This window comes from Nuphar pumila, chromosome 1 (genome assembly GCF_984573655.1).
Source record: "Nuphar pumila chromosome 1, dmNupPumi1.hap1.1, whole genome shotgun sequence".
NCBI lineage: Eukaryota > Viridiplantae > Streptophyta > Magnoliopsida > Nymphaeales > Nymphaeaceae > Nuphar > Nuphar pumila.
In genome coordinates this window covers 20,397,243-20,410,935 of record NC_143249.1, presented here as the reverse complement: position 1 = coordinate 20,410,935, position 13,693 = coordinate 20,397,243, and the positions used below count along the sequence as shown (strand labels likewise).

At 45.1% G+C, this 13,693-nt stretch overlaps 1 protein-coding gene across 1 annotated transcript in view; it reads right to left on the bottom strand.

The window, feature by feature from the left end:
- FANCM (DEAD/DEAH box RNA helicase family protein) overlaps window positions 1-13,693 on the bottom strand; it is a 78,948-nt gene that overhangs the window by 28,137 nt on the left and 37,118 nt on the right. The window contains exon 13 of the mRNA XM_089987014.1: window positions 7,936-8,006. Coding sequence (XP_089843140.1) covers window positions 7,936-8,006 — 71 coding nt within the window. The remainder of the gene's footprint in view (window positions 1-7,935; window positions 8,007-13,693) is intronic.

Here is a 13,693-nt window from a genome sequence, read left to right as displayed (position 1 = left end):
AGATCGTTTTATCACCTCCAGGCTCTTCGAAAGTAGAATTCAGAATTCTCAGACCTGTTCGAGCAAGCCGAATGATCTCGGCGCTTAAGGCACAGAACTTCTTGCGGAAGGGATGCACTGCCTTTTTGGTTAGTGTTATCCAGTCAGATCCAATGCCCATTCCCATCAGAGAGCTAGATGTTGTTCGCGATTACCCCGACGTTTTTCCTAAAGAGCTGTCGGGACTTCCACCGTCTCGTGAGGTAGAATTCAATATTGAATTGCTACCAGGTACGACACCAATCTCCAAAGCACCCTACAGAATGGCGCCAGCTGAGCTTGAGGAGCTGAAGAAGCAGTTGCAGGAGTTGTTGGATCAGGGATTCATTCGCCCCAGCGTTTCTCCTTGGAGAGCTCCTGTGCTCTTCGTGAAGAAGAAGGACGGGACTTTGCGATTGTGCATCGACTATCGAATGCTCAACCAGGCCACAATAAAAAACAAGTACCCATTGCCGCGTATTGAAGACTTGTTCGATCAGTTGCAGAAGGCCAAGGTTTTCTCGAAAATCGATCTTAGGTCCGGATACCATCAACTCAGAATTAGGAATGAGGATATTCCTAAGACGGCCTTTCGGACGAGATACGGACATTACGAGTTCACAGTCATGCCGTTCGGAGTGACCAATGCCCCCGCAGCTTTCATGGACTTGATGAATAGGGTGTTCAAGCCATTTTTGGACACCTTCGTGATCGTGTTCATCGACGACATCTTGGTGTACTCAGAAAGTCGAGAGCAACATCGAGAGCACCTAACAGTTGTGTTGAAGACCTTGCGAAAGGAACGTTTGTATGCCAAGTTCTCTAAATGTGAATTCTGGCTCGAGGAAGTCATGTTTTTGGGACACGTTATTTCTAAGGAAGGAGTGTCCGTGGACCCTGCAAAGGTGGAGGCTGTACTTGGTTGGTAGCAACCAAAGAACGCGCGTGATATCAGAAGTTTCCTTGGACTAGCGGGTTACTACAGAAGATTCATTCAGGATTTTTCTAAAATTGCGTTACCCTTGACGAAGTTGCTGAAGAAAGAGACTAAATTCTTATGGGACGAGAAGTGCGAGGCGAGTTTTCAGTTGTTGAAGGAACGACTTACCAGTGCTCCTATTTTGACCTTACCTTCTGGTAAGGGCGGGTTCGTGATTTATACCGATGCCTCTGGGTCAGGCATAGGGGTCGTGCTGATGCAGAATGGGAAGGTGATCGCTTACGCTTCTCGACAACTTAAAATCCACGAGAAGAACTACCCAACTCACGATTTAGAGTTAGCGGCAGTGGTGTTCGCACTGAAGATATGGAGACATTACTTGTACGAGGAGCAGTTTGAAGCATTCACCGATCATAAGAGCCTTAAGTACCTATTTTCGCAGAAGGAATTGAACATGAGACAACGACGTTGGCTTGAATTCCTCAAGGATTACGACTTCACCCTCTCCTACCACCCAGGAAAGGCGAACGTTGTGGCTGACGCCCTCAGCCGCAAAGCACCGGAAAGTTCGATAAATGCTTTATTTGCTGGATGGAGGTTGGTCGAAGACCTAGCCTCATGGGAACCTTTCGCAATCACTCAAGGTTCAATCGGTTTATCCCACCTTGTTGCTCAACCTGAGCTACTAGCGAGAATCATCAATGGGCAGAAGACTGATGCGCGCTACGAGAAGTTGAAGGCTCAAGCGGTATTGGCAGATACACATTTTCGTCTGAAGGAGGATGGAAGTATATGGTTGAGGGAGCGCCTTTGGGTTCCTGACGACCCGATTCTTCGAGATGAAATTTTGGCGGAGGCCCACAAGTCTAGATACACCATTCACCCGGGTAGCACGAAGATGTTCAAAGACCTACAACGCAGTTATTGGTGGAGCGGTATGAAGCAAGACGTGGCTGAGTATGTCTCGAAGTGTTTAACGTGTCAGCAAATCAAGATCGAGCACCAGAGACCCGGTGGGGTCATGCAGCAGATAGAGATCCCTCTATGGAAGTGGGAAGATGTTACCATGGACTTTATAGTCGGTCTTCCGAGAACGCGAAGGAAGCATGACGCGATTTGGGTGATCATTGATAGACTCACCAAGTCGGCTCATTTCCTACCTATCCGTCTCAACCAATCGTTAGATAGTCTCGTTGATCTCTATGTTAGAGAGATTGTGAGATTGCATGGTGTTCCAGTCTCGATTATCTCCGATCGTGATCCTAGATTCACTTCAAGGTTTTGGGGTCAACTTCAGTTGGCGTTGGGCACAAAGTTGAAGTTCAGCACTGCGTTTCACCCTCAGACTGACGAGCAGTCGGAACGTACGATTCAAACCTTGGAAGACATGCTTCGAGCCTGTATGATGGACTGGAAGGGAGAGTGGGATTCTCACATCAGTCTGGCGGAGTTCGCGTATAACAACAGCTATCATGCGAGCATCGGGATGGCCCCATACGAAGCTTTATATGGGAGGCCATGTCGATCACCTGTTTACTGGGACGAGGTTGGCGAACGAAGTTTGGAGGCACCTATAGTCTTGCAACACTATACTCAACAAGTGCAGATGATTCGAGAACGACTCTGTACCGCTCAGAGTCGGCAAAAAAGCTATGCAGATAGACGCCGACGAGAGCTTGTCTTCGATATTGGCGAGATGGTTTTTGTTAAGGTATCTCCGACGAAGAGCGTATTTCGGTTCGGGAAAAGGGGAAAGCTGAGTCCTAGATACGTCGGACCGTTCGAAATCCTGGAGCGAATTGGAGAAGCAGCTTATCGCGTGGCGTTACCTCCGCAGTATGCTCAGATCCATAATGTTTTTCACGTATCCATGTTGAGGAAGTATGTTCACGATCCATCGCATATCATTCATTATGATCATGTGGACATTAGAGGGGACTTGACGTTCGAAGAAAGACCAGTGGAGATCGTCGACCGTCGTGACCAAGTGCTTAGATCAAAAACCTTTTCCTTTGTAAAGGTTCGGTGGCAACATCATGGAATTGACGAATGTACTTGGGAAACTGAGAACGATATCAGGGAAAAATATCCTGACCTATATTTTGATTCTTCAAGGTAATAGATATTTCGCGGACGAAATTCTTTTAAGAGGGGTAGGATGTAAAATCCCATAAAAAAAATATGTTTGGACCCGGGCCGGGTCGGGTCCGGACCCGACCCGGGCCCCTTTTTATTTTAGGGTTTTTAAAAAAAACCCGAGCAGTCGGGCGCCGCAACCCCCCTTCTCCCCCCTGCGTTTTCGGGCAGGATAGGGAAACCCATCGAGGGTTTCCCCATTCAGGTGCCCCCCCTGCGCCTTTAAGAGAGAGGTTGGAGGGCGAGGGGAGTCTCGCCTCCCTCTCGCAGCCCTCGTCCCTCCCCCTCCACGCCGGTCTTCTCCTTGTTGCGCACGCCGCCAACGCCGGCCACCACTCCCAGGTACGCCGTTCTCTTCTCTTCTCCTCCCTCTTCTTTTCCTCACCCCCCTCTCTGTCACCTCGTCGGGAGGCCGGCAGGCTGCGCACAGCCCCTGCCGTGCCCTCCTGCCTCTCCGGTAATCACCGGAGGGCCGACAGGTGGCCTGCAAGGCCCCTGTCGTCCCCTCTTCCGTCTGGGGGTGCGCCGGAGTGCCGGCAGGGGACCAATGGCCCCTGCGACACTCCCTCACCTCTGTGGGTGACAGGGAAACTGACGGGAGCTCGGTTTCCCTCCCTGTCACCCCCACCCCGGTCTCTCTTTCGGCAGGGGTCAGTTCCCCTGCCACCTTTCGACCACCTTTAGGCAAAGGCAATGCCCCTGCCGCTTCTTGTTTTTTCGGCAGGCGGGGGCTCGCCCCGCTGCCTCTTGTGTTCTGGCGCGCAGGGGTAGTGCCCCTGCCGCCTTCCTGTTTAGGCTGGCAGGGGCAATGCCCCTGACGCCCTTTATTTTGTTGGGCTGGCAGGGGCTCACCCCACTGCCGCCCTCTGGCTTCTGGGAGGGCAGGGAATACCCCCCTGCCGCTCTTGACCCTCGGCACGCAGGGGGGCCGGACACCCCCCTGCGGCTCCGCGATTTTTGACTGGCAGGGGTCGAGGCCCCTGCCATTTGTAGGTGTTTCTAACAGGGGCCGAGGCCCCTGCCGTCTCTTGATTCGTCAGGCAGGGGCTGGGGCCCCTGCCATTCCTCATTTTCGACAGGCAGGGGCTGGGGCCCTTGCCATTTCTTCATTTTTGTCAGGCAAGGGCCAGGGCCCTTGCCATTCTGTTTGTACCAGGCAGGGGCCGAGGCCCTGCCTTTCCCTGTTCTTGGGGTAGGGGCCGAGACCCCTGCCATGCGTGACCTGTTTGGCTGGGGCAAGGGCCCTGCCCTTCGCGTTTTGTCATGCAGTGGCCAAGGCCCTTGCCATTCGCTATTATTGTCAGTCAGGGGCCGAGGCCCCTGCCATTCCCTATTTCGTCAGGCAAGGGCCGAGGGCCCTGCCTTTTATTGTTCTGTCTGGAAGGGGCCGGTATCCCCGGTCACTTAATCCTACCCTTGCTCCCGTCGCACCATTTAATTAAATTATCATTATTGAATACTCACCCTGTTGCAGACCTCGCATCGGAAACCCCCCGCTCTGGCTCCGCGGCCCGAGCCTCGTATCATCTACACGCGTAGACGCACGCAGCTGCACGACATCCCGAGGTGGGGGAAAGTCGCACGATGGATTTGTAAGAATGAAATAAAATTATAAGGATTTTGTGATAGAATAGTTTATTTGGCATGCATTCTCACTCGTAGAATTTCCAAACTGGTGATTGTCTGTGTTGTGTTTCTGCATCTGTATTCTTTTGAAATTTCATACTTATTGTTGAAGCTCTACGAGTAAACTCATTGCTAGAAAGACCTTATTCCTGTATGTTCGCCTGGCTCATTGTTATAAATTACTATAAATGCCTTATTGATTATTGCCTGATGAATCTTGGAGGTGACTTCTTGATTCTTAGTATTCGAGCATGCCAAGCATAATACAGACATTTATAAAACCTTGTGATAGGCTATCTATCGAGAACCCACAAAGTTACTTTGGTAATTAGACCTGAAGAAAAGTATGATACAATAGTACGGGAGGTCATTCAGTACCTCGAAGTGATTAAGAAATTCCTTATTGATATCCATGAGATGATACCGGCCTCCGCAGGCCCCTCTGCTCAGAGAGCAATTCAGGTTATGTATGAACCAAAAGAATCATAAACCATTATGCTGCCCTCTCATCGTAGTTGTACCTCTGGGAAGGTACGATCGTACTTTTGGACAAGTACATCCCATGTGGGTTACGATGGTGGGATGATGAGGTTGTGGCAACCTCGATGAGTGCAATTAGCAAAAGGTTGAGATCACATAAAAAGGTGATCATTCGCCTTCACAGGCAAGATGCTCGAATGGGTCTAATAGACCAGAGCATGTAGGATGGGGCGGCGGTTAAGAAACCCCCGTCGTACCCATCCGATCTTCACGGTTCATCAAGGGAGAGGATGGATGGTACAAAGACTCCGATGGACAGGTTGTTAACAACCACCCCACGAGCAAAAGACTCGGTTTTCCCCAGTCATCGGAGTTAGGGGAATTGGGATTACCATAAATTATCCTAGGTGGTAACTCCCAGGCACTTCTGCAGAAGTTGGATGCATCCATGGGCCACGAATGCCTTTGGAGATTTACTCTCTTGGTCACTGACCGTCCCCTTAGGAGCGGACTCAGTCAGCCATCCGGGTTAATGAAAACACCTGACATAATAAACCCCCGGATCGGTCTCGGCTGTTTCTACGTTTCGCGTCTGTGCGTACCCACAGGCCAGTTAATATCAGAACTTAAAGAATATATTCAGGAATAGATATAGATGACTGAGACTTACACTGCTTCTCTTTGCACTTATTACATTTGCTAGAATAGACTACAACTGCTTTAATTGCTTAAATATCATAATTGCTTATCTCATGAATGTCCTGTTTTATTTTCATTTTACTTATCTGTTCGTGCACCTACTGATTTGTTATGAAGCTGACTCATTTCATAGGCAGGTGAGGAGTAGGACTTCACTGGCGGCCGATGGCGTGGTGCAACGTGGATCAAGATTTATTTTCTTTCTGCTGGCGGCTTGGCTCTGGGACTTTTTGGAGTTTTTCTTAGATTTATTGAACTTTGGAATAAAAGGCTCATTTTGTAATAAACTGCAGATTTTAATCGATTGCCTTATTTCTTAAATTTCTTTAAGATGTTGTACATGTGAATGATGGTTTTTCAGCTAACGTACCCAGGATTGTTGACTTGTGTTCTTTTCTAAATGTCTTCCGCTGTTGTTTTTAAATATTAAACTTTAAATCTTTGAAAGGTTTTTCGATAAGGTTTTCGAAATCACAAGAAACAAGTACCAAAATAATCTAAAATAACAAAAAAGTGTCAAATTACCTAATCAAAATAACAAAAAAGGTGATTATTAAAAAAAATAACAAAAAAGTGCAAATGAACCTATCCTAAAAGAAAAAATACGTAAATGTTAAAAGAAAGAGGTTTAACTTTGCCTTGGGTAGATCATTAGGGTAGGCACCTTTTCTGTACCTACCACAGTAAAAACAAATGAGGCCTTGCCTTAGGTAGGCACCTTTTTTATGCCTACCACAGTAAAAACTAAAAACAAAAGAGGTGTGGGCCTCACATAGAGGCCCACACCTCATGCAAAAGGCTAAGCCTCTTTGCTGGGAAGGCATAAGCCTCACCACCCAGCAAAGAGGCTTAAGCCTCAAGAAGTTGGATAGTGTGAAGCATAAAAGGCATACACCTTTAACGCCTCAGAAAACGCCCTTAAAAACATGCTCATAGGTATGGGTATCTAATCAATCTAAACCCACAAGAGCGTTTGGCATGATATTTTAAGAAGTGCACTTTGGATCAACTGTTGATGTAAAAAACATGATTTTTTTAATCATGAAATCTCGACACATTGCAGACTGCTGATTTTTTAAGCTCTCAAAATACCAGCTTACAAATGAATTTTCATTTTTATTTTTTTGTTGTTTTTCATGAAATTAACCATACATGTGTGATCTATATGTTTAGGTTAGTGACAATCAGCTCTTAGATCGTTCAATCACAGACGTGTAAGCACGATTTTGAGAATTGAATGTGTGATATTTTCTCAGTTCATAAAATAGTGTTTTTTCATCGAGAAAACACGATCCAACAGCCGATCTCTAGCAGTTGGACATGCTGAATCCATCTATGAGGTCTGATTGGGTCAACACGACCCACACCTATGAGTTTCAGCTCATTCGGACGATCAATATATATATATATATATATATATATATATATATATATATAGTGTGTGTGTGTGTGTGTGTGGAGGATGGGGGGGAGTGCATGTGTGTGTATGTCCTACCTTAACAAAATTCCAGGGTGCATTGCTACATCTGTGTTGTGCCATGTCCGGATATGATGCCCTCATATCAAAGATAGGAAAAGAATTGTGATCATGATGATGATGGCAATAATAAATGGCCAACAAGGATAAGTAATGGGCAAAATAATACTTCATATATACGATTTAAACAGAGAAACTATAGTAACAGGTGGAGACAACAGAAGCAAAAGCATGATCACAACATCTGAACTAAAAACATGCTTGGTAACGCCTCATGAGATTCATTGGCATGTTAACCAAACATCAAAAAGTGAGTAGTGAGAAACCAAATCTCATTTGCAAAGGAAAAATGAGCCATTTTCTCATTTAATTGAGAATCAAAATCACAAGGGACCTCTTGTGATTCTGATTCATATGGATCCAAATTAAATTCAATTTGGAATCTCATGTAGACCAGCAAACCAAACTTACTCTAAATCTTGCAAAAAGTAAAGCAAGCTTCAGAGAGTAGATGCCTGTCTTTGAGAAAAAACACAGGTGATCAGAAGAGATAGCAAACCTGAACTTTGGCCAATAAACTCAGTTGCTTTTACAAACTCCCCAACGTTGGACAATGATTCCATTATGTCTCTGCACAAGTTGCAAATTATACATGAATGTAGCATGAAATTAGACCCAAGGCACCAGCAATTTTCCAAGACAAGGATTACATTTATGTGAATGAAAATAAGCACTTTAAGATGGATAAGACCATACTATGTACAATACCAAAAGGATTACATTTGTTCATCATGAATTTACAAAGTGAAATCAAATAACTTTGATCATCAACTTTTGTAGGTGAATAGTCAAATTGGAACAACATAAGTAAAAAAAATGGATAAATATAGAAAGAAAATGCCAAAATTATTTGATGTTTTAGGATACTTGTTACATGGACATGGTCAAATTATTTGTTTATTTCTTTTTTTTCATTAAAACAAATGTTAACTGCTCTGACCTTCCAAACCTCTTTATCGTACAGTGGTCATATGGGCTAAATATATGCAACTAACGGATTATTACCATGCTGCACTTATCGAAATGCTAAAATCATGACCATGTATTACTATCTTTCCTTGGAGTAAAATGAGCTCCATGCCTTATATGCAACTAACAGATTATTACCATGCTGCACTTATCGAAATGCTAAAAACATGACCATGTATTATTATCTTTCCTTGGAGCAAAATGAGCTCCAAGACTACCCACGCACGTGGTACTTCAATTGGTGTGGAAGAAATACAAGGGAAGGTGCTATTTATCATTGATTCAAAGAAAACTCTAACTCATCCTTAGATATACCAATATTATTCCACTTTCACAATTAGAGTCAAGGATGAACCAACTTGAGGGAGGCAATGTATTCACTTCTATTAGCAGTAGACAGCATTTGGGCTTGAGGTATGCAAGGATAGGTGTCTGTCATGGACTGTCACAAAGGTATGTCTGCAGTGCAGGTACGTTGGGTATGACATGGGAGTTTCTAAAAGTGTGGGCTTGGGATATGGCTATACATGCATATATATATATATATATATATATATAGAGAGAGAGAGAGAGAGAGAGACTATTTTTAGGAAAAGTACATATATATGCATACATATGCATGTGTCTTGTGTATAGAATGGATGAAAGCAATACTTTACGCATCTTCAAAATAGATGAAAATGATCCCACATAGTAGGTAATGTGTTGGGTTTGGATCAGGTCATATCCGAAACTGATTTGATCCATACCTATGAAGTACCAGTACTAGTGCTGAGACGGGTAAAACATGCCTCCAGAAGTACCCATGGTACATGGGTCATGGATAAGTTTAGAAATCCATCAAAAATCCTGGAGATCACTTTCGCATATAAAGAGAACATGTGTGGCAAGATTGGCCATTGAAAGATATTTTACCCATATATTTATTTTGAGTTGAAACATGTACATCTGAAAACTCATACATATTTAAATTGTGTCGCCACCTTCATCTACTACCACTTATGTCTCATGAACAATAAGTTATAGTACATGTGTCATGGGCATAGAATTTTTCGCAAACCCACGACGTGTCAGACTACCCAGTCTGGTCAGCCTAACGACCAAAGGCCGTGCACCAACACTTTTTCATGTGTTGAATCATTTCATTGGCCCTGCGCACCACTTCATGCACAGCTGTCTAGCGAAAGTTGATCAAGTACATCTTATTTGGTTCATGCCACTTATGTGCATAACCGTCTCATACCTGCTAGCAAGAGCACGAATGCTTTAGCCTTACGTGCCATGGAGCGTATCGCAACTCTATGGGCACGCCCAAGCATAATCTCGCCATAGAAGGGACAAGGTCTTGCGACCCCCAATCTAAAGACCCGTTGATGATTGTATGACATAGCGAAGAGCACCACCCAAACTCGTAAACCGGCTCCTACACATTCACTCGCCTAGCCCCGAGTCATCATACTCGGTTGAAACCACCTAAGGTGATTCCTAGGAGAATTAGCCATAACACACACGCACCCCCATGCATCCAAACGCTACGCGTGGGAAACTCATCCAAGTCAAAAGGTCCTTAACTAAATCCCTAGAGGCAACATCCTTTGATCCGCTGGCACTGTTTAACCAAACACTCAACGTCTGAGTCGCCACACATCGTCGCACCAACGGCGATATTGTTTCTTATCGCATGTCATGCTACCACCTCACGTCACCGATCAAGCGAACACATACCACATGTTCCTACACTTGATGCATTTTTCACTCAGTAGAGCTCCGCACTGCACATACTTCATTCTGAATGCTCGATCCAGGACATTCTTCCCCACCCAAACCATTGTCGTCCTCGACAATATCGATGGAGGTAAGAACACAGCCTTTACTTATGTCGGTTTCCCTTTGCACTTATCTTTGGTTTTCTTTTCTTCACCCTACTCAACTTGTTCTAGTTTTTATCCGCCATCGCCACAACATTTAGCACGCCAAGTCTCATTCCTCAACGCGCCTCAAATCACCTCCTAGACAACGATCTTCCACTCCAACATCATCGAGCATTTTTCACTCGTGGGACCCCAGTGTAGTCCCATACACAAGCAGGTCATCTTCGCCCGCACGGCAAACTTGTCGTCATCACGCTCATGGTTGGAGAGCCTTTCGACCCCAGTAAGGGCAATTTCAAGCCCTTCGTGGTCCTCGTAGAGAAGAGCGACCACCAACGTGTGCTGCAGGGATATCAACTCCCTTAAAGCACCAACTTGCGGTTTTTCAATGGTTCAACCTAGTCCTCAAGTGAGGGACACCTACTTGCGTATCACCCCAAAGCAGTCCTTCAAAACGTCTTCCTGAACACTCGTCCACATAAGAGGCAACTCACAGTACAACGTTACAACTCACATCCGAAGCTGCAACTCTCATCCGGAGTCAGCAAACACGTTTTCGTAGGAACCAAACCGACGAACCACGAACAATGACTTTTTCCACATACACAATCCACAAAAGAACTATCAAACTCAAGAGACCAAAACAATGAGCATTCTACTCAAGATGAGCACTCCGCTAACCCAAAATTTTGGGAGAGAACATATAAGCTATGTCACACGGACTCCGCTCCAAGGTCGCCGCACCCGCGTCGACACGCACCGACACGGGTGCGGACACGGGTGCGGCTCGGACTCGGTCAACCCGACCCTGGGTGCGGTCAACGCACCCAGGGTCATTTTGGTCCATTTTTTGGAATTTTTTTTTTGAAATTTTTTTTTTTAAATTTTCTGGGCTACAGCTGTAAGGAAAAAACCCCATCACAACTAAAAAACCTGTACACTTTCAAGTTTTAAGTACAGAATGGGCACAACTCAAGTTTTTGTGGTTTTTTCCTGTATGAAGAAAGTGAATTATTACAGTGTATGAAGAAAGTGCCCAAAAGTGAATTATTCCTGTATGAAGAAAGTGTACAGAATGCCTTCACAACTCATCACCTGTCCCCTAATGGGCACAACTTTGACCGAGTCTTATATATATATATATATATATATATATATATATTTTATTTTTTTTTAATATATATATAGCCGAGTCCCCGTGTCCAAAATTTTTGAAATTGCGCCGCACCCGTGTCGCACCCGCACCCGCACCCGCACCCATGTGACATAGCATATAAGTTTAATTAAGTCTCTCATACTCAAATATGCAAATCCATCCAGTCGAATCTAACGTGCATTCTCTGCATGCACAAGGCAAACGCCATGTCCCACCTGTGAGCCTGACGCACAACTTCCTCCACGTAGCAACACACCACCAACAATTGTCCAATGACGAAGGGAGGTAGTGCAGTTCGACCTGGATGGTGGTGAAGCAGGTGGGTCGTCCACCAAGATTAGAAAGAAGATGAGAGAATAAGTGTAAAAAGTGAGTGTAAGGGTGAAAGGGTTCAACAAGAGAAAGAAAGACAGATGCATAACCTTAAAGGGGTTTAAATAGGGTCCCACATGAAAGGGTATGGGCCTAGGCAAACTAGATCCCAAAAAGTCTAGATCTGGTTGGGTTCCAACTAGATCCCAACTAACCAAAATCGTGGGCTCCTAGTTGGCCCACAAGTTGGGTTAACTAGGTCACAACCTAGTTGACCTAACCAACTAGAAGACAGCCCAAAAAGAGAGCTAGCCAAGTGGCATGGTCCAGCTGACCCTGTCAAGTCTGACCTACTCAGGTTGACTAAGTTGGGCGACAATCGCAACTGCTACCTCTGCCAAAATAGCCAAATTGTCCTCTAAAAGCAATCATAGCCAAAAGATGCTCATTTTATCCTTTTCTCAAACTCAAATCACAAGAATGTCATCCAACATATTCAAATAATACCAGATATGTCCACTTACGAAGTTGACTGACCCGGTCAACTCTAGGTTGAACAACTATGTCTTTCGAGATGAAAATGCTCTCAAAACAACTCAAAATTGATTGAAATACTCCTGAAACTTGTCAGACACTTTTTGAACTCATTTCAACTCCGATTTTAGCGAAACGAAGACCATTCTTCTTGAAATTTTGATATGAACGCAACCACAACTCAAAAATCATAAAATATACCTCAAAAATTCTATTATCCTGCTATTATAAAAATTAAGAAAATACCAAAAAATGTCAGATAGTACAATGCCTTTCGTACCCAAATTTTGAATGACAAAAATTGCTAGGAAAGGTTTAGTTGCATCACTTGAATAATTTGGTGGTGTTTGTGACCTTTATGGTGTGTTTGCAAGCCTGTGCAAGATGGGGGCTGCCTTCTGCAATAAAAGCAACTCTCATGTTGCATTGCATGGTGGGGTCCATGGAATGGCACTATCGTCCATGCGTTTATACAAAAGTGGCATGTGGTTGGTAGGAGCTGTCAGTGCAGGTCTCCTTGTGGTGGGACGTTGCAAGTTCAAACCCCAGTGATATGTTGAATAGTAACTTGTGGAGGACCGCCTAGCCCCAACTTGCCTTTAAAAAAAAGCGGCCTAATTTCCTAGGGCCTCAGTTGAATGCTTCAATTCTTAGATCCCCTAAATTTGAGAAATATGTATGATCCAAGAATCTCAAGATTTCGTGCCAAACCGGCATCAAGAAAGGCAACCAGCTCAAAAGGAGGTCCTCTATATAGGTGTTTTGGGAGCTGACCCCTCGTTGGTAGGAGGAACCCGAAAAAACCTTGGGGAAACATAAAATTTTCAACTTCTGAATTTTTCAAATCTGACTTCACCAATGTGTTCCCCATTGTCCATTTACACGATGTAATTTCAATCTTGGCCCCAAACAATGCCAAATGCACATATGAATTTCAACTTGAAGTTTTGTGCACGTAGATGCGCGTGTCGCACCACACGCACACGACAAGCTGCAGCGCCTAGTGTTGTCACACTACGTGTGTGGCAATGTGCGGCACGCGCGTGGGCAGTTGTGTGTGCCCAGTTGTGGCACGCTTGCAACTGCACATTGTAGAGCAAATATGGGTAAGCCCAAATTGGGCCTGCTAGCTACGGGGCTGGCCCAACTTCCCCATGAACACCACGGCTAGCCTATCCATTACTCCAAGGGGCATTTCCACCACACTCCACACACACCCAAGCTTCCTTTGTTGCCTCCGCACTACGCTACGTCTGTGCACATGCCACATACTTTGCACAGCCCAGTGCCGAACCTAGGCACAAGGCACACTTTGTGGCATGCACACACTTCTTCCGCAAGTCACACCACGCCACGTCCCATACTATGGCACGCTACAAGGCTCTCCAAGGCTTTGCATGCACACATATAGTGCT